Source organism: Alligator sinensis, unplaced genomic scaffold (genome assembly GCF_000455745.1).
Source record: "Alligator sinensis unplaced genomic scaffold, ASM45574v1 scaffold544_1, whole genome shotgun sequence".
Taxonomy (NCBI): Eukaryota; Metazoa; Chordata; order Crocodylia; family Alligatoridae; genus Alligator; species Alligator sinensis.
In genome coordinates, this window is record NW_005841937.1 from 743,847 (window position 1) to 769,441 (window position 25,595).

General features: G+C 41.3%; 1 protein-coding gene across 3 annotated transcripts in view; it reads left to right on the forward strand.

Moving 5' to 3' along the window:
- The window catches only part of USP53 (ubiquitin specific peptidase 53), a 61,233-nt gene that overhangs the window by 13,345 nt on the left and 22,293 nt on the right, over positions 1-25,595 (forward strand). For 2 of the 3 annotated variants that reach the window (XM_025199134.1, XM_006019742.3), the window contains exons 2-9: positions 6,696-7,440; positions 9,554-9,646; positions 18,144-18,278; positions 19,353-19,466; positions 19,545-19,627; positions 22,669-22,774; positions 23,685-23,831; positions 25,262-25,411. In XM_025199134.1, coding sequence (XP_025054919.1) covers positions 7,294-7,440; positions 9,554-9,646; positions 18,144-18,278; positions 19,353-19,466; positions 19,545-19,627; positions 22,669-22,774; positions 23,685-23,831; positions 25,262-25,411 — 975 coding nt within the window. In that variant the 5' untranslated portion in view covers positions 6,696-7,293. The remainder of the gene's footprint in view (positions 1-6,695; positions 7,441-9,553; positions 9,647-18,143; positions 18,279-19,352; positions 19,467-19,544; positions 19,628-22,668; positions 22,775-23,684; positions 23,832-25,261; positions 25,412-25,595) is intronic. The other variant, XM_025199136.1, reaches the window with a different exon arrangement.

The following is a 25,595-nucleotide window of genomic DNA, read 5'->3' on the forward strand; positions in this document are numbered from 1 at the left end:
CAAAACAACCCTGTTGCCAATATAGCTTATTCTGTCTGGGGAATCACTTAAGCCAGTATTTCCCAAAGTTTGTACATTAACACTCCACCATAGTACAGTGACCACTGCGGTAGGCAGGGGGGTGGGAAGAGGTGGTGATATTCTGCATTTGCCTCCAGTTTCCTCTCACTGCTAATGGTTTCTGCCAGGAAGAAATGGAGGGAATTGGTGGCTGCAATTTGCATACTTGGGGGAGCTCTGGCTTAAGAAGTGGCCTGCTGATATCATTCACGTCTACTGGGAAATTTGCTGGTATATTTGCAGACCCTTAAGTGTAGACCAGATCACAGTTTAAAAGTTATACACATGTTGTATTAGCTGTTGTGCTGCTGTCCTGCCCCCCCTTATGTATAAAGGTATTTTAGAGTGGATGCTTCAGTAATGGTTATGTTAGTAGGGCCAGGATTCTGCAGCAAGTTGTACTCAAGTGAATTTCTTCATATGAGCGCCTGTTGGAGTCAGTGCAGTTCTGGGCTGATGCAGGGGTTCTTCCTTGAGGTCCGGTGTTCCAGTGTTTTGAGACCTAGGGTGAATGGATCTTTGCATTTAAGACTGGACTAAAAGTTTCCTTTCACACTTAAAAATATTAAAATCATTCTCCAAAATTAGCTCTGGGGACGATTTCTTTAACAGAGTATTTATAGAGCCAGTGCTTAAAGTGTCTTCTGAAACCTTGTTCCATCTTCCCCTCCTCTGTTCTTTGAGTTTTTCTGATTGACCAAACACAATCCTACCACCTCATATATTTGAATTTACACGGACAAAGATCTGTTTTTCAAGTCTAACTTTACCCACTGAAACTTGTTGACTTTGTCAGCCACTTCTGTGTTCAAGTGCTGCCTTCCAGCCTCACTTGCCAGCAGTTTCTGTGCGTATTTCTGTTATACAAACTAAAATTTGAGAAAGTTCTTTCTACTGAAGTGGATGATGCTACCTGTAGATGAGCCACAAATGTAGCAAACTTTGGATCTAGGTTTTTTTGTTTTTTTTTTTTCAACAAAGGCTACTATGTTGCTGGTTTTATATTCATTGTCATAACCTCTGAGAGGAGCTTTTTAGAAAAGGCTTTCTAGGGCCTTTCATGTGCCTGGAGCTGAACTTTCAGGGCCAAAAAATTGGGAACAGTTCTTGCCAAACTTGTTGTTGAGCAACTTTTTTTTTTTGTTCTGTGCTTAAATTCATCCTCATATATTGTAGATGAAAAGCAGACTAGCAAATTAGCTGGCGTCCTTAAATCTAGGTGCGATCTACTTTGCAGATCTTTGTTATGTATTTAAGTAGCCAAATCTGCACTTCTGGCATGCTCACCCTGGAGTTAGTCAAGAGCAACTGCTGTTGGTTTTAGTAGATGACAGAAGTGTTTTGCTCCTTGTACAGCTGCATGTAGTTGACTATTTTGACTATGTTGTCCTGAATATCAGTCTCATGTGTATTTACATTTTTTGTGAAAACTCTTTAGAAAAGATTTGAGGCTTGCCATTTGACTGTTCCACTTAGTTTCTCCTGCTAGTTGGGGCATAACAGATCCCTTACAGTTGTTAAGGAGGCCATTTTCAGTGTGATGGTGTCAAAAGTATTTCTGAACCTTTATCACTTTGGCTAACAATGTGCTTCATATTAGATATGTCACTTCCCAGAAGATTTATGGAATGAAAGAAAAAAAAAAAAAGTATGGCTGTACAAGTCATGGTTTGTTTTTTCTTGGTTTTTGTGGATTTCTTTGCCCATTTTTGCTTTGTGAAAGCACATTTTGAGCACTGTCCTGGTTAAAATAAAAAATGTTTTTTGGCAGTCTGACTTTTACTCCTGCAAAACTTTAGAACACTGGTTCTCAACCGTTTTAGACTCAAGGCATCTTGTCATACTTGAAGCACTCCTTTTATAACTTTTTTGAATAGAGTGGTGCCCGATTTCAAAAACTAATTGATTTATTACATGGCTTATTTACTTGCGGTAGGGGTGAGGGAGCAGCTAGGCAGGGAGAGCCTGAGCCTGCCTTTATCTCAGGGGTGGGCAAAATGCGGCCCAGGGGCCAGATGCGGCCTGCCAGGCCATTCTATCCAACCTATAGGGCCCCTAAAAATGTAGAAAATTAATATTTATCTGTCCTGGGCTGCCTGTCATGCGGCCCTTGTTGGCATGCCAAAACTCAGTAAGCAGCCCTCTGCTGAAAATAATTGCCTGCCCCTGCTTTATCTGCTTATCTCCTCACACCTGAAGCTTGAGCCTGCTTAACTGCTTAGCTCATCACACCTCACTTATCCCTGGCCCCCTGGTTGGGAATCACTGCTTTAGAATAGTTTTTGAAAGAAGAATAACTAGGGATATGGAAGAAATGGAAAGTGGAATATAATGCGACATGACATTTTCCAAAGGTAGAACATGCCAGATAATATGCTTCTCTAAACAAGAGAAATTAAGTAGATCCAACTTGTCTCTAAGTATAGCATTTGATACAGTACTTCATGGAAAATTTAGTTAAACTGGAAATGATGCAGATAAGTGGGGGAATTGTAAGGTGGGTAAAGAAATGGCTTAAGAGGACAGAGCATGCATTTTGAGACTGATCATCTTTAGTCACCAACTGGCACAAAATAGGATTGTGCTAATGAAATTTGCTGCAGATGTAAAGTATGAAAGCATCATCTATATAGAGAAGAAATGTGTATGCTAGAGGAAAAATTAGATGACCTCAAAGACTGGAGTAATGGAAATGACCATATATGAACAATATAAAATTAAAGGTCATGTATTTGAGGAGTAATAATTTCTGGTGGAAGTTTGGAGTTCATTATTTAGGGACCAGTGGAGGAAGATAAAAACTTTAGCTTGCTTTTCCTTTAATTAATTAATATACTCATATGTAACTGGGAAAGGAGTAAATGCATTCCTAAAATGCATCAGGTGAGGTATTTTTAGGTGAGATGAGAAAGTACTGCATTTTTTTTAATATAAGATGATCCTGCATATAAGACAGTTCCCCAATATTTAAGACTGTATTTGGAAAATGTCTAAGTTTGCTTTGAATTTGTCCCCCTCCCACAGCCACAGGAGGCATAGAAAATAAATCTCAAGGGTCAGGTAGTCCCCTTGCCTTCTGGCCCTTCCTCCCTAAATTCTTTCCCCTGCACCACCTTTACCGTCAGACCCTGCTGTCCCCATGCATATGGAATTGAGGAGCAAATATGAAAAAAAAACACTGACCTTGAAATTGCTCAGAGAGGTGGTGGGATCTTCATCCTGGGAGGTTTTAAAGACCTATCTAGACGAAACCTTGGGCGGGAAGATATAGTTGGGGACAGCCCTGCTTTCAGCAGGGGGTTGGATTTGCTTTGAGCAGGGAGTTAGATTAGATGACCTCCTGAGGTCCTTTCCAAACCTATTTTTCTATGATTTATCATAAAGTTCATTGGGTTGGACCTTGGCAGAGTCGATATCATTTTGAGCCATGGTGACCCCACAGGTCAGCACTGCTCCAGATACCCTCCTGCACCCCTCATGGCTGGGACCAGGTGTTCTCATCAGGAGTCCTGGGATCCTCTCAAAACTTATATCCAGATGAGGCATAGGGTGACCTGGTCTGGCTCCACTTCATGCAGTGCAGGGCCACACTACTTGTATACAACAGGGTGAGAGAGGGGGTGACAGAGGGATTCTGCATGAACAACAGTTTGGGGCTCCATTTCGTGATATTTGCCAGACATTTAAGGTTGCTAAAGAAAGAGGAATCAATGGCAATGAGAGAGAAAGGTACAACTCAGCTGTGGGAGTGAAGTTGAAATGTATTCAATGTAGTGGCTCCCCATGACTTGGAAAAAGTCACTGCTGAGGGAGGGGCTGTGCGCAATGGGCACTACTCATCTGAATAAGCTGTCTGTGGTAGGTTCCCATCCCTGCCCAAACTCCTCCCTAGCTTGCTCCTGCGGCCATATAGCTGAGTGCAAGCAAAGCTCGGGGCATCTGAACCCCAAGCCTCTGGGCTTGGGCCTGCATGTAGGATGTCTGCCAAAAGATTTGGAACTATCTGAAGCCCCAGGCAGGGGTGGAGGATGCTTGCTGGTAGTAGGGCCACATATGGTTCTTGAATGATTCACATGGATTTGGAATTGATTTGGCAGATTTGACTGGGGACGCTTCTTTTTCCTTTATATATTAAAAAACAAACAAACAACAACAACAAAAAAACCCAAAAAAATTCCCATCCATATGTTTGCCCAATATGGGCCATGTACTTTATAGATATGCTCAGTGCTGGCTGTATTTAATCAGCTTCATAGTTGGTTCCCATTACTGTGCACCTGCTGCTTCTGGCAGCAGTTTAATGATAATATATTTAATGCCAATGCGGGGAGGGGGAGAACCCTTGTGTTGTATTCAAGTAAATATGGCATGAGTGTTTATAGCTTTGAGAGCTCATCTAGGTACTGTACAGGTCTGGTTGTCAGAATTTGAAGAAGGATCAATTCAAATTGGAGCATGTATAAAGAACTCTACTAGGAGGATCAAGGGACTGAAGAAATTTTATTTTATGGGAGTAGAGGCCGAGCAGGCTGCAAACAGCTGTACTGTCCCCAGAGCAGGGGCAGCGCTTGGGGGAGGGGAGGCCGCTACAGCCACACCAAAATTTGCCTCAACTTCGGTGCCTGCCCTGTGTGGCAGGAGTGGGACCTGCCTCTTTCAGTGGTGGGGGCAGGGAGGGAGGGAGGGATGACTGGACTTCACCAGGCCAGGAGGCTCCACTCCTCCCAACTCCCCTGCTGCAGCCTGCAAAGGCGCACAGTGCCAGCACCTTCCTAGGGCTGGGGGGCTGGGCGACTCCACCCCTTCCAGCACAGCCACTGGTGCCACCACCTACGCCACGCAGACGAGCTCAACCCACCCACTCTGAGCCTAGCTCCTCCACTGGGAAAAGGCTGGTGCAGCCTTTCCTGGCCCTAACCAGCCCTTGGAAGAGGCTGGCACCATGTTCCTTTGCAGGCTTAGCTGTGTGGGGCAGGTGGCAACAGGGGCATTGGGATGGGTGGAGCCTCCCGGCCTGGCAAAGCCCAGGGCCCGCCACCCCACTGGGAAGAGGTTGGCGCTGTGCGCGTGTCTTGGCCAGTATCAGGTTAGTGCCTTGGTGTGCACATGCACCTTATAGCAGATTGTGGGGGAGAGGCCACAGTTGTGCTGCCTCAGGCCCCTTACCCACAGTCTGCTCTGAAGCGCGCGTCCAGCTGCTGCCAGTATGGTGCATGTGTGCTGTAGAGCAGACAGCGGGGTTGGGCCCTGAGGCTTCTCCCCTGCCCTTCGCATGCTGAGCAAAATGGCCTCGCACGCCCTGTTGTGGCACATGTGCTGGGTTGCCCATCCCTGGTCTAAGAATTGGAACAAAGTCACTTCTGGAGATCTAAAATTTCTTCTCCTTGGGGTCATTTCAGAAAGACAAATACTTTGGGCCCTATCTGACATTCTATCTTCTGTACAGTTTAAAAAAATAGTGAATTCTTTTGTCCAGGTCTGTAGTCACAGCAAAATAATTACCACTGGTTCTACAGCATTGTAGCTACAAAAATAATAGTCTGTCTTTTAAATAACACTTAAATGACCTGTAAGTTTGTTGCAGTGGAAGCAAAATGATTATGATCTATCATAGGAGTGAAGTTTCTCTTTTAAAAACTCTCAGTATATTTTTAACTGTTGGTTTACATGCACTGTGGTGCCTGGGGTGCATTTCTGGTCCTCAACTTAAGTGAGGCAAGAATTCTAGCTCTGTTTTCTTTTCTTTCCCGTAGGCACACCACTCTTAAATTTTTCTAGCCTACTAGGTAGTAATAGGTTTTGTTTCCTTTTCTGCTGCCATCTTAAATGAATAGGTTGTAGCATGCAAATGACTTGGTAATGCAGACCTAAATGGATAATGCAGTATTTTGAGCATAAGATGTTGTCATAGCTAGTGTTAACTTTCTTAACTTAACCAGTCATATAATGAATATACAAAACAACCATCCTTTGCTATAAATTCAGAAGCCAGACTCTTGACTTCTGCACCAACAGTAGAATCAGTAGCTGTTGGCAATCTGTGGCTCAAAAAATACTGAGCTACACAATGAAATTGTTAACTTGCCCGCTCTATTGCTGATGAGACAAAATTAAGGAGAAGGCAGGAAATGCACCTGCCATATTGTTGAAAAAATGTTTTTAATAGTTTAATAATATAGGGACTAGAATAGTGCTTAATGTAAAAACAGTTCTACAACAAACTAAAGCAATCGTTAATCGATTAGTTTGACTTTTAAAACACAGAAATATGTTTTAAAGTGCCATGTGAATTAAGACTTACTTCAAAACATGGAGGTTTTGATTTATTATCATTAAACCTGACTTTTTTAAAGAGAAGAAACGGGTATAATACAACTGTGCTTTCTGATTTTTGTAAGGAGACACTTAGTGTTAATGGATTCACACCAGCATCCTTTAAAAATAATCCTATTATGCTCACTCACAGAGAGTATATTTTCCTGGATCCTGATTATAAGTGATGACTACAAAGAAGTTAAAATAATCAAACCTTTTCTTCTTGTTTGTATTATTTAGTCATATTCTTTTATCTAACTAATAGTTTTAACATAGTAGAGCAGGTTTTTTAAAGCTTGTCTTCTTTTTTTCTCTTACAGATTTACTGGGAAAAGAAAAAAATAAAAGGCAGTCTTCTAAACTGGAATACAGTTCAAAATCCATAGTAGAAAAAGCCCGTATCATTAAAAGGAAAAGGAAGACTCAAGGAAATAGGAGAACTGGAATATAATGCCAGAGAAGAATTTTCTATTTTTATAATATATAAAGGCCATAGTGTTAAGAATTCACTTTCAGCACACAATTTGCAGTAGTACTTTTGCTTCGGATTTATCATAGAAGGAAAAAGTCAGATACTGTACAATTTGTTGAACACGAACTTTTGCTCCCACAAAGTTGGATCTTCACAATATTTTAACCTTAACAGAACATCATACATTTTATGGGTTTTTAACTTTCTTTTTCAGTCTCCAAAGTTAGTAAACTTTGTATGGTTATAAGTTTAGTTGACAGACTGTTTTGATAGATGGCCAACAGCTGTGAAAGGAAGTCGATACCATTATGCTGTCTGAACAGAATGCTATCACTTTAAGGAAATTCTCTTAAGTCCTCCCTTTTGCCTTGTACGCATCATATTCTTAAGTATTTTAATGTGCAAATAGCTTGGTTTATACACAGTTAAACTTGTTTTTTTAAATAATGGCCTGGGCAAAATTTTTACGGAAACCTGGAGGTGGTAACCTTGGAAAAGTGTACCAGCCTGGAAGTATGTTATCTTTGGCCCCTACCAAAGGTTTATTAAATGAACCAGGACAAAACAGTTGCTTCCTTAACAGTGCTGTACAGGTAAGGAAATGCTGTCATTATTCTTTTAAATTTGATTTATTTAAATAAGTCTGTGAACAGAAACTTGGGTTGTTTTCACGATATAGAATGTGTCTATTTGGAAAAGTTACCACTTAACATTTTTTTTACTGTGGAAATGTAGAAAAAATGTCATTGAATGGTGTTTATTGTGCTTCTGGTTTTCTTAAACTGCTTATAATGATGCTAGTAGCATTCAGTGAAATTAAAACATCATCTGAAAGAATACATCCATTTCCTGAACCAAGTAGTGCATATTTTAGAAAACCTTGATATTTATCAATCTTTAATAGGTATTTGTCTTTGAGGAATAAATTAGAACTGCTAAAACTTGTTTCATTAAAGCTAGGTTAAAGAGGACTGAACAAATGGGAAAAGTACAGTACTGGTATTTTAAAAGTTGTTAATCTGGACTACATTGATCAGATGTATAGAATAGATTTCATTTAAAAATTTAGGAAACGATGTCACTTAAATGTAAGGAATGCTGTTTTATTTGTGAATCTCTCTTGAATATTGTTCAAATCTGGTAGCAGCTACTTCCAGTAAATGTCTGAACTGAATTTTAAAACTCTTATGGCACATAGTAATATACGTAGTCTTGGTAATTTTAAAATACCCAAGACTGCTTTCTTAACTAGATCACCAAGTAGCTAATCTTGTACCAAATGGAGTTCGCTTTTGCTTAAATTACCATCTTTTGCAAGCTTAGAACACGAATCTATGGGACATACTTGTATGTTTGGATGCCTTGAACTAGTCAGAAAACCTGTGATTTTAAAAAGAAATTCAGAGACCTGATCATAAACTCAGGCATGCATGTATAGTGCAAACCCCACCTATAGAATATATGAGGGAGAAACTCCTACATATTCTTCTTAAATAACATTTGCTCAAATCTAAGAACAGGTTTCCCCCCCAATTTAACATGGTGGGAGCCCCTTGTCTTGAATTCATGTTTGAAGTGATGTGGAAGTAGGCAGCTGCTGTAGCTCTGGCACTAGCTCCAAATCTGGGTCAGGGTTACAGGTGCAGCTGTGCTACCTGCTGCCTTAGCCTCCTGTCTTCCCTCAGCTTGCAGTATCCTCATCACTCATCCCTGCTTCAGCAGGCCACACCTCTGCTTGAGCCTGGGGCAGGTAGCATGTGGTTGCTCCAGCCTTATAGCAATGGTGGTGATAGCTCAGCTTGGGCCTGGAGCTGGAGCCAGAGCTGCCACATCACTATTGCTGGTACTGGGCCAGACTGGGGCTGGATTAGATGCATCCTCCATGCCCCAGGCTGGAGTCGGGACTGAGCCTGCAGGACCTGGAGCAAGGGTAAAGGGCAGCAGGAAGGGAGGGGGAGCAGAGACTGTGTTGGGGCTAGGGATGTAAATGTTGCTTAAAAATTATCCATTTTAACCTCCTCTAATTCCATTGGTTAACTGATAACCAGGGATCCGGGTTTTCCATTCGCCATGGTAAAATGTGGTAAAACACAGATTTTTCTCACCTTTTAAGGAGGAAAAACCTGGGTTTTCTCTATATATAAGAGCATTGCTGAGAGGTAGCTCAGGTATCTGTTCATAGCGAGTAAAACTTGCCATATTATGCAGGCAGGTACATGAGTTGAATGTGGAAACCCTTTAATTTTTACAAAATCAGTGAATTATTTTCATGATCTCTAAAAGTCAAGCGTCTCATTCACACTGGAATTCCATTATGTTTATGAAGGTCTTCATTTGAAAATGCATAGGGAAGGGAAGCTTCACGTTTAAAAAAAAAAAAAAAAAAAAAAGGTAGATTTGCAGTGGTTTCTGCTTTGTACTGCTTTCCTGGATTTCATTTAATCTCCAATTAATTAATGTAATCCCTGCAAACCAGATTTGCCTGTAATTCATGGGGTAGTAGTTATTCCTTACACCTCCATTTTCATTCCAAATGAATGGAAAAATCTGCAATTCTTTTGGTAATTAACATTTTTTTTCTTTTACATACTGCATAAAGTAAAATACAGTAAATCTAATAATTGGTACATTTATCTAAAAGTTTTATATATGAAACCTTGTAAAATATAATTCATATTTTCTATTCTAACTTCTTTTCCTTTTTAGGTTTTATGGCAGCTTGACATATTCCGACGGAGTTTAAGAGGTTTAACAGGGCATGTTTGTCAAGGAGATGCCTGCATATTTTGTGCATTAAAGGTAAATACTGAATATTTCAAATGAACAGTACATCAGTTTGTATTTGGAGTTCTTGCATCTGTTTCACAGTGAGGAGAATAGTTTTCTTCAGGGTAAATTAATGCTTTCCTGAAATTAACCATTTTTACATCGGTTCAGTCTGTTATGAAAGAAACTGCTATATTAATCTTCACGTGTGAGAACAGCAGCAGATGTTTTGAAATCTGTTTGTTTTGTTCTCAAATATACATTAAAAATAAACATGCAGAAACTGTTTTTAAAGACCACTCGGAAATGGTCTTGTATTGGAAATATGAAAATTTTTACTATAAAAATGAAGTGATAATCTGTATTAGGTTTGTGTTTTTATTTTATACTGTGCTTGAATACTTTTTTAAAAAATTCTGTCTGGTAAGATCGTAAGGCAATTGTAACACAGTAGTCAGCTTTAGATGTCTTGGTCTTTTTTTCCCTTTGAAAGTAGTGAATAGTTACTGTAGTTATTGGAGAATTGAAATAGAGTTAAAAAGTGCTACGTGTTTGTACATAAGGATTGGATCTGCATATTTCAGTTGTATGAATTTCACGCTGAAAACTGCTTTGAATTCTCTTTGACATTCATTCATAAACAAATGTTCCGCTCTACGTAGATTTTTATACTTCCATCATTATCACTGGTATTTGAACCCCTGCTTTGATTGTTGGTGAAAATACCTGTAAGTGTGAACCCGAAAGCTTGCTTAATAACTATTCTCCAACCATTTGGGTTGGTCTAATAAAAGATATCAAATTCACCCAAGGAACCTTGTCTGCCTATGTCCTTAGACTAACACAGCTACAACTCAAACCCCTGCAACTAGTCATAAGTAATCTTAAGCGTGGGGAGGAAAAAAATACTTTCATGCATTTAACTTAATTTTTTTTTCCTGTTTGTGTTGCCTTGGTTAATTTAAAATCCAAGAATAAAAATGTCTTGGAAGTTCTGCTCTGATGCTATAGAATTGCTAGTAAGGTCTAGAACTTAAAATAATTAATACTATAGGGAGAACCTGGAAAAATACTGTGTAGAAACAGTCTAAGCGAGGAGATGCTTTCTGCCTGTGCTTCATCTACTCTCTCTGCAAAGACAAGACAGCTTTTTAGTAGAAAAAGCCTGAAAAAGACCTGTTTAGTGGGGCTGTGCGAAGCTTTGGTCGCTGATTCGGCCCAATTCGGTGGCCAAATCTCTGAATCGAATCAAGAGACCCTTTATTCTCTCCGAATTGAATCGGAACCCTCCGAATCGATAAGAAAAGATTTGATGATTCGGACATAGACAGAGCTTTAAATGTTTTTTCTACATACCTCAAGGTATCAGGTGGCTCGTGAATGCTGAGATGGTGGGGCGGATGGAGCATCCCCCAGGAGCGTGGCGGGGGTCCCCAGCGTGCTCAGCAGCAGACCCAGAAGTGGACCAGAAACACTTCTGGTCCGCTTCCGGGTCTGCTGGGGAGTATGTGGGGCTGGCCTCCCTGTACCCCCCTGGCTCAGTGACTGGTGCTTCCTGGTTCCAGGGGGGTACCTGGGGTCCCCCTGCAGCCGATTGCTGAGCCAAGGGGGCATCGGGTCGGGGGCGGGGACCCTGCATGCTCAGCGACTGAATTGAAAGAGGACCAGAAGTATTTCTGGTCCACTTCTGGGTTCGCCACGAAGCAAGCAGGGGGCCCTCCCACGCTCCTGTGGGATGCTCCATCCGCCCCACCATCTCAGCATTCACGAGCCATGCCTGGTACTTGGAGGTATGTAGAAAAAACATTTAAAGCTGTGTCTATGGCTGAATTGCTGATTCTCTGAATTGGCATTGAATCTTCAGATTCGGTTTCGGCCAAATTGAATTGGGACAGTGATCCGAATCAAATTACTGTCTCCGATTCGGGCCGAATCTGAATCAAATATGGCCGGTTTCGCACACCCCTACTGTTTAGTTGCTTACGTTGAGGACATATGGACTGAAACTTTATCCCGGAGAAGAATCTTGTAGCAAATACCATGTTTAGCAAAGCTCCATTACATTTCTTTGGTAGCTTCAATTTTATATGCACGCAGAGGAGCAGAGTTCTAGACTGTTAGCCACAATTTCTTTTTGTTGAGTGACCCGTAATAAATAGCACAATATATAGCACAATATATTAGCAGAGTTCAGGAGAAGATGGTGTGTTGAACAGAAATAGATGACAAGTTAAACTCAGGTGTGGTTTCCCTTTGGTTCAGAATCATTAGAATTATGTTGCAGTCTATTGTGTTGATTGTCTGAGCTTAGCATATCAGTTATGCCATACCTTGCAAAATATGCTTTGTTTCCTGGTCAGCTCTTGCTACAGAGGATAGTCCAGTGTTCAGTAAGCTACGGTGTGGATTTATAGTATGTTAGCTGCTGTACACTAGCTCATGGTGAGGACTTTCACTGTACACTCAGAGTGCTTTTGTGCAAGATTATATTTACTCTGCTTAGTGTCCATGAAGTGCCTATACAGGGAGTTATGGTATGAATTACAGTGAACTCCATACTATCTCAGGGTTGCTCAGCTTTTGGCTTGTAGTCCAGATATGATCCCCCGGGGTCAGCTCAAACCTTCCCTACCCTCCTTGTGGGGCTGGGTTGGGGCTGGGCCTCCTTCCCTGCCACAAGGTTATGGAGCTAGGATGCCCCTGATCCCAACCATGGATACTTGAGTGGGATTCCCAGTCCCATCTGGCCCATGGATGGCCTGGGCACTCCCCATCTGGCCCACTGGGCAAAAAGGTTGAGTACTACTGCCCTGTCTTATTGCACGTTACCTTTACTGTATGGACAAATGTCGAGTCATGTCTAAGTAGTTCATCCCATGGAAATTGGAGTAGCAATCTATTAGACCAGGTAGTTCCTGTAATGTATACTGCACAGACCTGTTCTAACATCTTTCCAGGATTGGATTGGGGCTTCAAGGATGTCAGTCTCTTTAGCCTCTGGCAGACATTATATTTAAGACATGATTAACTGGTTAATCATAAGTAGCAACTTATCGCACAATTAATTTCCTAAAGGGGTGGCTAAAATGTGAAATATGCCACAAAATTATTACACACATTTTGTGGAATAATTTTGTGGTTGGTTTATATCATGACTTGAATTTGAGTGTGTGGCTGGATCCCCGTCGTGCAGCCAGAGGCTGGCTGCATGGCTGAGCCCTGGGACTGACAATTGGCTTGTTATCAGTCTCAGCCTTGGGAAATGCACCTGAGCAATTTTGGTATGCATAATGGAGTCCCAGGGCTGAGACAACCAGTCAGTTGATTGTTGATCTCAGCCCCAGGACCTCATTGGTTCACTGGGCACCGAGCTTTCTATTTGTCAGTGCAGGTAGAGCTCAGGATCATGTTCCCAGGCTTTCCCTGCAGTGGTAGTGGTGTAACTGGACTTTGATCCTCAATTCCAAAATCGTACATCCTGCCTTGCACATGTGGCATGTGTGAGATTATTGAGATTTGGAAACTGATCCTATCACATCACTCAGTGAATGTGAGTCAGGGACTTTTCTGTCTGTATATAGTGCGTGTTATACAAATATACGCTCTCAATTGGGCACTTGTGCCATGTTACTAGATGAGTCTGGGTTTTCTCTGCTTTACATTTGGAAACTGAAGTATGATATATTTACCTCAAAATGTGAGTTCTTAGATCTACTGGAATTACTGCCTGGTTCCCTTTTTAAACAAAATTGCATCCAGCATATGCAGCTCATGCCTTACTTGGCAGTATGAGGGTTGTCCCTTTTGGTCTGACTGACCCTGATAATCAGCGTGTTGCTCAGCAATTTGTTGAATTGCTTGAAGCCTCCTGTTTAAAAATCTGAAGATATTGTAACATTTTGATAGACTCCATCATTTGTTCCAGGGAGACATCTGCGTTTCAGTCTTGTCAAATACGACCTGTACAGTGTATCTGCTACCAGCAGTGAATTTCCTGGGGTGTACTTTGTCCTTGCTTCACAGTGCTGGAGTCTTACTTGAAAAAATGGTTGTTTGGGTGCAGTTACCAAGTTTCTTTCACATTGCCTTCCAATGGCTTGTAATCAGGTAGAATGCCAACTTTGAGCTGAGGGTTGAACCTATGAATCAGTGTAGCTGGTGGCTTCTTAACTACTTAGAAACATGAAGGGGGTCATACTTGTTGGGGCTTTCCTAGGTTACAGGTTTTGTATCAGTATTGCTCATAGGCTGCCTTTTGAGAGATCTACACTTTCAAATGTCTGTGCTTGAGGGTCTGATCATTTCCATACTGCATTATTATATTCTAGCTGTCTAAACTTCTTGCAGATTTTATTAATTGTTTGGTTATAGTTATAAATTGATGGACTTCCTTTGGTTCCTGTAGTCTAAATATGTTTTTTTTGTTGGTTTTTGTTTTTGGGTTTGTTTGGGGTTTTTTTTTTTTTGTTTGTTCTGGTTTTTTTAGGGAAGTGTGTTTTAAGGGTCTGGTTGAAGTCCCTCAAAAGTCAACAGATGTCAGATGTGGGCAAACTAGGCTTACAATTTCATATGATCTGTATTTAGTTTAATAACCTGTCCTGGCACCTATTTAGGCGCTGTTATAGTTTGGTATTACACTTTCGTTTTCACAACTTTCTTCTACAATATGAATACTGATGCTGGCACACTGTGCCTGGCTCAGTCTACAGTGGAATGGCTTTAGGGCTGGACTGATTCCCAGAGACATTTGTAACAAGTAGTATCTGTCAGAAGGAGTGGAAAATATTTCCAGGTGACTCATGTTGCTTCCTGTGCCAGAAGTTATTCTTGATATGATAAACACAGAGTGGATTTTTCATAGTTAGATCAGGTATCTGATGTTTGATATACCAGGCTTTTTCTTAAGGCTTCAGGAAAACCTTGGCTCAACCCTAACCCTCCCCTGCATACACCTTTATGAGCTCTCAGCTTTTAACTAGGACTTCCCCCTTTTCCTTTCTGAAAGTTGGTAAGTACAAGAAGATGGTACAAAGCTTGATTGGGCTGTGCCACTCAGCAGGTAAATCTGTGAAGGGGAAGGGGTGTGGGGGAGGGAAGGGGCATGGCGGGGGGCAGATCAAGACTCCCCACAGTGAGGGAGGGGGTAGGGCAGGAGCCGGGGTGAATGGGGCCCCAGGGCAGGCTGTGAGATGGTCGGAGCCCTGGGCAGTTCGTCCAGGGTCGCGAGGGGGCTACACACAACCTGGGTGTGGTAGGGGACTTCACCTGCTCCTTGGATTCGTGCGCACAACGGAGTGGAGGCAGGCTGCCGCTGAGTGCTGGGGCTCTGTGCCCTGCTGTCATTGCTGGCTGTGCTGTGTCCTGTGCCCACCCAGTGGCAGGATGCACGTGGCGTCGTGTGGCTCCCAGGGCAATGGCAGCAGGGTACAGAGCCCAGCCCTGGGCCACAGCCCACCTCTGCTCCGCCCTGCACATAAATTTGGGGAGCATGTGCGGCCCCATGCATCCTCTCTGGGGGTGTGCACAGCAGTGGGAGCCTCCTTGTGCCCCTGGATGAGCTACCCAGGGCTCCGACCATCCCACGACCCACCCCAGGGCCCCATTCACCCACCCCTTGCCCCTGCCTCTGCCCCACTCCCTTGCTCACTATGGGGAGGCCTTGATCTGCACCCCCACAGCCCTTCCCTTCCCTTCCCTTCCACACCCCCCTTCACAAATTTAGTTGCTGGGTGGTGTCTGTTCAGAAGTATCTTTTAAGTTTTACTTAATCCCCTTTCCCCACAATCGTATTTTCTCCCTCCGCCTATGGCTTCATCCCTTGCACTGTGCCCATAGGTTGAAAACTATTTTCTATGCCTTTTAATATTCTTATTTTATAGTGGATATACTCTGGACCCTTATTTGCTTTGGTTAGTTTGAATAACTAAACCAGTTACACATAAATATCTTTCTGCTGGGTAAAGGTTCTTTATTAAATTTAAATGTGTTCTTTGAAGAAAATGTAATATGTGTTTAACTCTACTGTCAGGTAGACTTAACCCTTTTGTTCTGTATTTTGACTCAGTATTCTGCCACTCCCTGCATGTGCCAAAATCCCCAAACAGCAGCTTCAGTTTACATTGCATATAGCTGTATATGTTGCTGAAATGGGGAATGTAAACCTTTGTCTGTCAAATGTGCAGTGATGCAAAGTCTACTTTAGCTTAGTGTTGTCAAACTTGCAAGTGGCTGGGGGCCATGTGCCCCATGAGACCCCCTCCCACATAGGCCTTTCCCCTCCCCCAGTGCACTACATACCTGTGGACCCCCCCCTTCGCCCCCCCGGGTGCACTACATGCCCCATTACTACGACGTTTGCCTGTGTCCCTCCCCACCACTACACTGGGCACCCACAACCCTGCTACACTGTGCCCACATGAGTGCCCCATTGTTGTTACCATGCATCCATGACCTTCCCCCTTTTTTCCAGCATCAGGCACCCGTGCAGGTGCTTACCACTGCACCACACATTTGAACCCCCACCCCAACGCCAGGCTCACTAGCTCCCTGATCTGCCATACTGCCCTGCCCCAGGGGGTAAGGAGGAGGAAAATTTTCAGATATAGGCAGAACGGACAGGTTAGAGAGTTGGGCAGACTGGAACCGGATGAAGTTTAACACTTCCAAGTGTAAGGTGCTCCATCTGGGGGCAAATAACCCTCAACATACATACAGGCTTGGAGGTGACAGCCTGACTTGTGCCACGGCCAAAAGGGACTTGGGGGTAATGATTGACCATTGCATGAACATGAATTGTCAGTGTGATGCGGTGGCCAGCAGGGCAGATAACATGCTGTCATGCATCAACTGATGCATCTCATGTAAAACTAAGGAAGTGATGCTCCCGCTGTACTCGGCACTAGTGAGACTGCAGTTGGAGTACTGCGTCCAGTTCTGGGTGCTGCGCTTCAATAAGGATGCGGAAAAAACTGAGAGGGTTCAGAAAAGAGTCGCCCATATGATCAAGGATTTGCAAGGCAAGCCATACAAGGAAAGGCTGAGGGACCTGGGCATCTTTAGGCTAAAGAAGAGAAGGTTGAGAGGGGACTTGATAGTGGCTTACCACTATGTCAGAGGAGTGCATCAGGAGCTTGGTGAACAACTGTTCGCTAGGGCACCCCTGGGGAAGACCAGGATCAATGGATATAAACTCCTAGAAGGCTGCTTCAGGCTTAATACCAGGAAAAACTCCTTCACGGTCAGGGTGTCCAAATTGTGGAATAAACTCCCTCCAGAGGTGGTGCAGTCCACCTATCCTGGCAGTTTTCAAGAGGAGACTGGACAGTCACCTCGCTGGGTTACTTAACCCCGGTTGTCTTCCTACCTAGAGCGGTGGGGCTGGACCCGATTATCTGCGAGATCACTTCCAGCCCTAACAATCTATGAAAGGGGAGTCTGGAGACTCTGGCTACTTTTGCAGCCAGAGCAATATGGGGAGGAGTGGCCAGGTAGAAGCCCAGGGCTGCAAGTTAAGTCCTCGTTGGCCATATATGTCCTAGGGTCCACCAGTTAGACAGCCTTCTGCTAGCTTATTTCCAGGCTAGTTCTGAATTGGCAGACACTGACTTCTTATTATCTGCCCTAGTTCAAGTAATTAATTGACAGTTATAGTAGTTCATTTCCATGCATGTCTGTAAAATAAGCAAGAACAGTGAAGTACTGATTTGAGCCATCCTCTTCAATGTAATGTAGTTTATAAAAGTTGTTTGCACGTGTATCTTTACTCAAAAAAAATTGTAAAAACACCTCTCTGAAGTGGTAACATACTTGTTGTGTTTATCAAATCAATTGCTTTTGAAAAAATGCTAAAGTAACTTGAGTCTTCCCTCCACGTAGAATGCACAGCATCTGCAAAGTTGTGCCTGTATATGTATAGGTTATTTATTAATCCAGAGACCCAAGATATACCGTGATTACAAACTTTGCTCATAGTTTTTACAGAGCCCAAGCAATTTTATCTATTTTCTTGATTTTTGTTCAGACAGTAAAAAACAAACAAAAAACCAACTTTATGCCCAGTCTCTATTAGAACGCTTTCAGTGTGATAGCTTCACAGTGGAGCAAATCTCAGCCAGAACAACGCAACTTAGTCATATTGAAAGGAAACTATTATTTTTAAATTAGTATAAACTTCCCCTTCTGTTTGTGTTCTTTTTTATATATTTGGTAGTGAAGGTGTACTACTTCCTTTACTTGGATTTGGATATATAATCATGAATGTATTATGTATGTGTAGTTTTGTAATATTCACAGTGTCTTAAGGAAACTGCTTAAATTATACTTTTTTTTTTCATCTGGGAAAGAGAGGCTAATGTATTTAATATAATTTGTGTAGTTTTATTAAATATTCAAATATCTATTATTTAAATTAAATGCAGTAGAATAAAACAATTGCCTTTCTGTCAAAGCAGTTATTTAGAGTTTTTGACCTGCTCTGGTATAACTTCAGTGTTACTATTTCATGTTATGAATCATTTTGCTTAATTTCCAGACTATATTTGCACAGTTCCAACACAGTCGGGAAAAAGCACTCCCATCAGATAATATGAGGCATGCCCTGGCTGAAAGCTTTAAAGATGAACAGCGTTTTCAGCTTGGATTGATGGATGATGCAGCAGAATGCTTTGTGAGTTTTTACATATGGTAGCCTATGAGAATTTCCACAAAGAGCAGCTCCAGCCTGGGACGAAATCATTGTTCCTCTTGGCTAGTTTGGGTAACTCCAACCCCTTAGCTGTTAAACAACTTGTGTCTAGGGCTGATGTTTCTCATGGCAATTTGTAGTGTATTCCCAGTCTTCTGCTACCTTGCGTTTGGTTAAGGAGTGCTTTAATGGAGAGGGGTGTTACCACTGAAGCAGTATTACCTTACTTTATCGTTATGTGTACCTTATGTTAAAGCACTTGTGGATGGTGCCTGGTCCCATCTAGAAGAAAGGTCTGTGTTTGAGACCTTTTGTCCTTTTATGAAAGGCAATGGATAAATCGGCTTAAGGAAATGTAACCCGTGCCCCCACCTCAGTTCAGTGGCTTCTTCAGTATGATAGGCAATGGAGCGGAGGCAGGTGCCTAAAAAAAATTTAAAAAATGGGTTGAGAGATGGGTATGCAACCACTCTGTTCTTCTTCTCCTCTTCCAGATTCCTCCCTCCCCCCTTTGCAGAGTCCAGCTAAATGGATAGCTCTTCATTTCCCCATTTGAAAGGTCATCATCATGAGAAGCCAGCTAAGCAAATTAGGTCTCTGCTGCTCTCAGTAGTACACAGAAAAGGAAACGTCATCAACTGATACAAAGACCCACACACATCTTTCGTGACTTTCTACCTCAATTTGGAAATAGAAATTCTTAAGAAACTTCCTTATTTGCTTTGCTTTTGAGAACAGATATTTAGCCATGTTGACATTTAAAGTGTCATTGGTATCTAAATGAGAACTCATTGAAATGATGGGGGCAGCTGAGATCTTCAGAACTCTTTCATGCTCTACACTAACTTACATATGCCCTGTGCGTCACGTTTTCTTAGTACTCCAAAATGTTGCCGTGAACAGGACTTCATGAGCTGGGGCAATGTTAAAAGTAAATTGCCTGTAATAGGCAATTTGCCAGAGCCAAGAGGAGTAATTGCATGCAACATAGACTGATATTCACAGAAAGTGAATCAAGGAGGTAATAATCTATTTACAATGTCCTTTTTGATTTAGGAAAATATACTTGAGAGGATTCATTTCCATATAGTTCCAAGTAGTGAAACGGATATGTGCACATCTAAATCCTGCATTGCTCATCAGAAGTTTGCTATGACACTATATGAACAGGTTAGATATTTGATTTATCTGGTGGCTTATTTCTAATTTCATCAATTTGTGGAGACTAAAACATGCCATTTATTCCAGTGCGTGTGCCGCAGTTGTGGGGCATCTTCAGACCCCTTGCCTTTCACAGAATTTGTGCGTTACATTTCTACAACTGCCTTGTGGTAAGAAACCTTACGTACTTTTTCTTTTTGCTTTTCTCTGCACTTGTCCCCCCAGTAATCCAAAAATCATACAGGTAAGTGTTATTTATGTATCTCATTCGTTCTCGTTTAGTTAAGATATCTAGCTGATCTATGTTTTTTAAGTAAGATTAGAGAGGATTTGGTTGAGTTAATTAAGCATGTATTGAAAAAAGTACCCTTTCTTTTTATTTGGCTTGTTAGGGTAAAAAGAGACATTGGCAAATGAAGCAGATCAGCTGTGGTAGGACACATCCTGCTGGAGCTGATCAACTTAATTGGGCAAAACCCACATAATCCATTATCCTGCATTGGGCAGAGGCCCAACACAGGACAGATGAGCAACATGTTTTCCTTGTTCAGGGGTTTCCCTGTGTCCCTCACTGGCCTGTGTTTCTTGGCTCATACTCATCCTAGATCCTGCACTGGTCCATGCTGTACTCAGAGGTACAGAGGATAGCTCAGAGACATAGGGTGGTGCGGGACCCCGGATCCCCAGTGCCCTGTACCTCCACACTGGGACCTATGCTTCACTTGGAGGCCTGGGTCAGTGTGGGTCCCAGAAAGGAAGTGCAGGGCCCCCAGAACTTCCTGGGACCTGCATCGCCCTGCACCTCCATGGCAAGACTCGTACTGACCCAGGCCTTTGGGTGAAGCATGGGTCAGTACAGGTCCCAATGTGGAGGCACAGGGATTCCCTTGGTCCTATGCCTCCACTCTGGGTCTATGCAGGCTTTTCCCACTTATGGGGACGTGCCTGTGGAGATCCTGGGACAGGTCTCCATAAGTGGGTAACCCAGACTTCAACCACTTAGAGGTACTGTGATATTCCTTGGGGCATGTCTCTAAGTGGGGAAAGTAGGGCAGGTGCTTTCAGGGTTTGAAGGGGGCCTGTTCCTGCAATAGAGTTCCCAGGGTGCATAGGATCAGGTCCCTGGAGCACCTTTCCAGGGTGTTTGGGGAGTGGAGGCAGCCCTAGGCTCTCCTTGTCACAAAGCAAAGAGCTGTTCCTTGCAATAAAGCGGTACTATATTAGACTGTCTTTTTGTCACGACCACTGATGTAACACAACAAAGGGTAGAGTCATCTATTTGCTCACCATTTTTGGCAGCACCAGTGTAACATCAGGTGATTTGTCTGTTTCTGCCCGTGGTGAATAAACGCATAAAAAGCATAATTAAAGGGCAGTAAATTCAGAAGTAACTAAAAATATCTCCTGCAGGATTTAGTCTGCTTCTACATTTTATGGCTTTAGGAGTATAAAACACCTATTGTAACTAGTTTTCTGAGACGGTATAGCTACAATTATGGCTACTAATGTAATCTAAAATATGGCTAGTTGTGAATCTGCTTTCTCAGTTTCCTATTTTTATCGCTTTCAAATTCTTTGACAAAGCAAGCTCTTCTGCTCCTGGCAGCATCATGCATGTATTTTGCATGTTATATAAAAGGCAGGGAGGAAGCCAGAAATAAGGTTTGAGTAGTTGAACTAAGATGAGTAAAGACCAGGTTTATAGTTGTATTGTATTGTAAAAGAAATGGAGTTTGGTCTGGGGTGACCGGGGAAGTAATAAGAGTTAGAGGTATGGAAGACAGGGGAATTGAAAATGGTACAGTTGTTAATCCAAGTGACAGTGAGTGGTGTACTCCTAAAATAAAATTGTATTTCTGTGGTCTCCATTTTGTACAGTAGCTTACAAATTCAAGCATTTTGCTTGCTTTTCTCTGTAACACCTCTGATTATACTGAAAATAAATGATATGTGCAAAGAAATTTTTAAAAATCCTTTCCTGTTTTGTTAGGTGTAAAACTTTTTTCAAGTTTTACTTACCTTTAAAAATACCTTCAGTGGCAAGTCTGTTTTCCTCTGGTTTTGTGATTGTTTCTTTTTGGGTTTTTTTTTTGTAATGCCTCTTTGCACATTACTTGAAAGCATAGCACCTTCGTGACTCCTCCCTCTGTGTAATTGTTTACACACTTTTTCCAGCTACCTCTGCTATATATCAGTATAGTAACATAAATATTTCTTTCTTTGATAGCCTCCTTCAGGTCTCTTTTGAGCATTCTCTTGTATTGAGAACTTCATTGCATAAAAGTAACCACCCTGACTAGTGGGTGTTGCCTTCTTTCATTAAAGAAAACCATTGCTGTGTGTGTTAAGGAGCTTTTAATTGCTTCCTCTTTTACTAAATTTAATTTATTAGTCTGACAGTCTTAGTACTGTATTTACCTGAATCCAAGATGACTTTGAATTTAAAACAACCTCTCATTAGAGTCTATATGTGAAAAATTACAAGTTTGTTATAATTTTCCATGTATAGAAGTGAGGGTTGTCTTAAATTCACAGTGGTAGGGAAATCAGCAGCAGGGAGTATGTAGCCTGACCCTTGCCCCTTTTTCTTTCCCCACCTGCTACCTGCCAAATCGTTTCAACCTTGGCCCCAGCATTGAACAGACAGTGGTGGAGGCAGCAGCCTTGGGTCAGGGCAGGGAGTAGAGCTGGAATCAGAGCAGCTCTCCCCCCACTTCTCCTCCCCCTCATCTCCTACACTGCATAGTCTCTCCCGTATTGAATGGGGAAAAATAATCTCATCTTAGATTTGAGTAAATATAGCAAGTTTTACTGAAACTAAGTTAATAAAACAAATTTTGCTATTCAGTAGGCTTTTTACCATAAACAAGTTGAACTTTCTGTAGCTTTGAACATGCATCTAAGTTTTTTTTATATAAAGAACTTAACTACTCTTTTTTTACCTGAGATGCATTACTGTAGCTCAGGTCTGAACGATGAGCTATTCTGTCACTTCCTACCACTATTTCAGATCTGTTAATCTGGTAGATTCATCATATAAAAATTTGATATTGGCAAATGTAGCAACCAAAAATGGTAATCATATATTAATGTTCCTACATATACATTGCCATTTTTTCAGGATATTATAAATTTAGTCGTAGGTAAAATTTCTTTACTTTTAAAATGGATGATTTGTGGTATGTCTTTTATTCTTATTACTTGTTTACAGCAATGAAGTTGATAGAATGATGGAAAGGCATGAACGCCTCAAGCCAGAAATGTTTGCAGAATTGCTACAGGCAGCAAATACCACTGATGACTTCAGAAAATGTCCTGTAAGTAGGAAAAAAAAAAAAATACTGGACTCTTGTGAGTTGGAGATTAGGAAGACTTGGGATTGTGGCTGCTTACTAACATGCGTTAAAAGTAGGACCTGGAGCTAAATTTTCCAAAGAGACTACAGACTAAACTCCATTTATATGTAGCTTAACATAAACTCCATTTATATGTAGCTTAACAAAACTATTTTGTCAGTTGCATGTGTAGATAAATCCTATCATGCCCAGTCATTTACTTACACACACACACACACACACACACACACACACACACACACACACACACACACACACACACACACACACACACACACACACACACACACTTGTGGGTACATAAATGGTCTCTTTGAAATTCAGGTGCTTAAATTCATCTTCTGTTCAGAGAGACTGCCATCTTTGCCAAATTGCATATCTAGGCTTTATTTCATGAATCAGAATTATACTGCAAAGCGAAGTTTGCTTTAGTCTGAACATAGTCGTAATGATATAACTTAACAGACTATAACAGAACAGACTGCTTTCTGTCTGGTTCATTGTATATGTTGTCCTAAAAACACCTTTCAGTGATTGTCTGCCTTCCTATTCTTGTAGAGATAGAAAAGGTGGAAAATTCAAAACGTGCAAAAATAGTCAGTGACCTTCCTCAAAAGTTACATATGTGCAGTGGATATGAAGAGAGAGCTCCACTGGTATTGGAGATGAGACTATTGGGGTACTTCTTGTAAAGATTAAGATTATATATCCCTTACCCTCTGAATTGTTCCTAATAACCATAGCAAAATTAAATTTGGGCGGTGAAAGGAATTATTTACTTTTTCACTCCAGTCACTTTCTTTAGAAATTTTGCATTCTTGAAGTTTTTGACACATTCCGTCTTTCCTTTATTTATTTTTCTTTCTTCTAGAGTAACTGTGGTCAAAAAATAAAAATCCGTCGTGTTCTCATGAACTGTCCCGAGATTGTCACAATTGGTTTAGTCTGGGATTCGGAACATTCTGACCTGACAGAAGATGTTATGCGGAATCTGGCAACACAGCTTTATCTTCCTGGGGTATTTGAACTAAAACTAATCTAAAAAACTAATTTAGTGATTTTTGCATTTTAATATTTAATACACCATATTCATGCTCTTCCTCATCCGTTTTTCTTAAATTTAACATTTTCAAAGTCATGTATTAATTGGACTTTCAAAAACTTGCAGACTCTTTGTCAGAGTACTAATGATTTTTATACTGCATTGTTTTCAAGGAACAGGTCCAATCAACTTTCCTTCCATAGGAGCGCACAGTGACTGCATCTGATTCAAGCGATTTGTGTAGCATTACATTCATTCTGAGCAGAGTAGTTCTCTAGGAGGATAGTTAGCTGCCAAATCAATAAAAGCATCCTTTCTCTTCTGCAGCTCCCCATCTTATTCATTATATGCTTCTGCAATGAAGAAAGCAAGTTTGGTAGATATTGGGCTTCTTTACTTCTACACACAAGATTTGTTCCTTCAGCACCATTCATATTGGTTAAAATATGGGTCATATGCGTCTAATGGTAGTGTAACCCTGTTGTTAAATTGCCGTAGTGCAGATATGCAAGTGGATTAATTAAGGTTGGACAGGGATCAGAGCATACCTCTTCCTTACTGAAAAATGTTGTGGAAGTTTTAATGTCCGTGCAGAGCATACCTTACCCATGTAAGGTTTATCCAGGTACTCCCCCACAGTGAACTGAATGGTACTCAATTTATCTTGCAAAGAATAAAGGTTAGAGTTGCGTACTAGGATTCAGACCTTAGACTACAGGTATTTCACATCTGAGTGTTAAGAAATTTGATCAAAGGAAGGAAAATAGTTAAGATTATCCAGTGTACTTGTGCACACTAGTTAACTTCCATTATTGTATCACAGGCCTCCCTTGATTTATTTTGCTACCATTCTCTTGTTTTTACACTACCTAGGGCTAGGCAATGTGATTAGGTCAAACGGGGATAATGTCTATTTCAGGTTAAAAATGAATGGGTCACTCCTTGTATTGGCTTCTGATGCATCATTGCTGAAGTTCCAGGTAACATCCTATTCATAGTAGGGGGCTAAGACTAATAATAAAGAATGAAAAAAATCAAGGTGTAACCATTTAAAAGAAAAAAAGTTCAGTTAAGGCCTTTTTAAAAGTATACCTAAGCAGTGGCAGATACTTAAGCAACCAGACCAAAAAAAAATAAAAATCCAGCACTTCTGCAAAATGTTTTTGGAGTATTTTGTTTGTATAAGGGCACAGGGTATCAAAAATACTGCTGTGCTATCTGTGTATTAATATTTTAGTAGACTTGTGTGTTAAAAAGAGTAGTTCTACATAGATTGTAGCCCGGCTATAGTGATGTAATTGCTTTGCTGAGACAAACAAGTGGTGTAGATATTAATCTTAATGAATTTAAAATGTCCAAAGTAGTAGGATTTTTCCTATTTAACTCATACATATTCATGTTTACAGTTGTTCTATAGGGTTACAGATGAGCAGGCTAAAAATGCTGAGCTTTATCTTGTGGGGATGATTTGCTATGCAAGCCGACATTACTGTGCCTTTGCCTTTCATACTAAGAGCTGCAAGTGGGTCCTGTTTGATGATGCTAATGTGAAAGAGGTAAACTTTTTCTACACTTAGAACTCTTCTAGTGCCCAACTCTAAATTTGTCTTCATTTCTTAAAGATTCTCTACTAAGTCAAGTTTTAATTGACTGCACAGTTTTACTGTTCTGTCCTCTGTTTACTGGGTATTTCAGGTTGTGCAGTGTAGTGTTTTGTTTAATGAATAACTAATGAAAGCC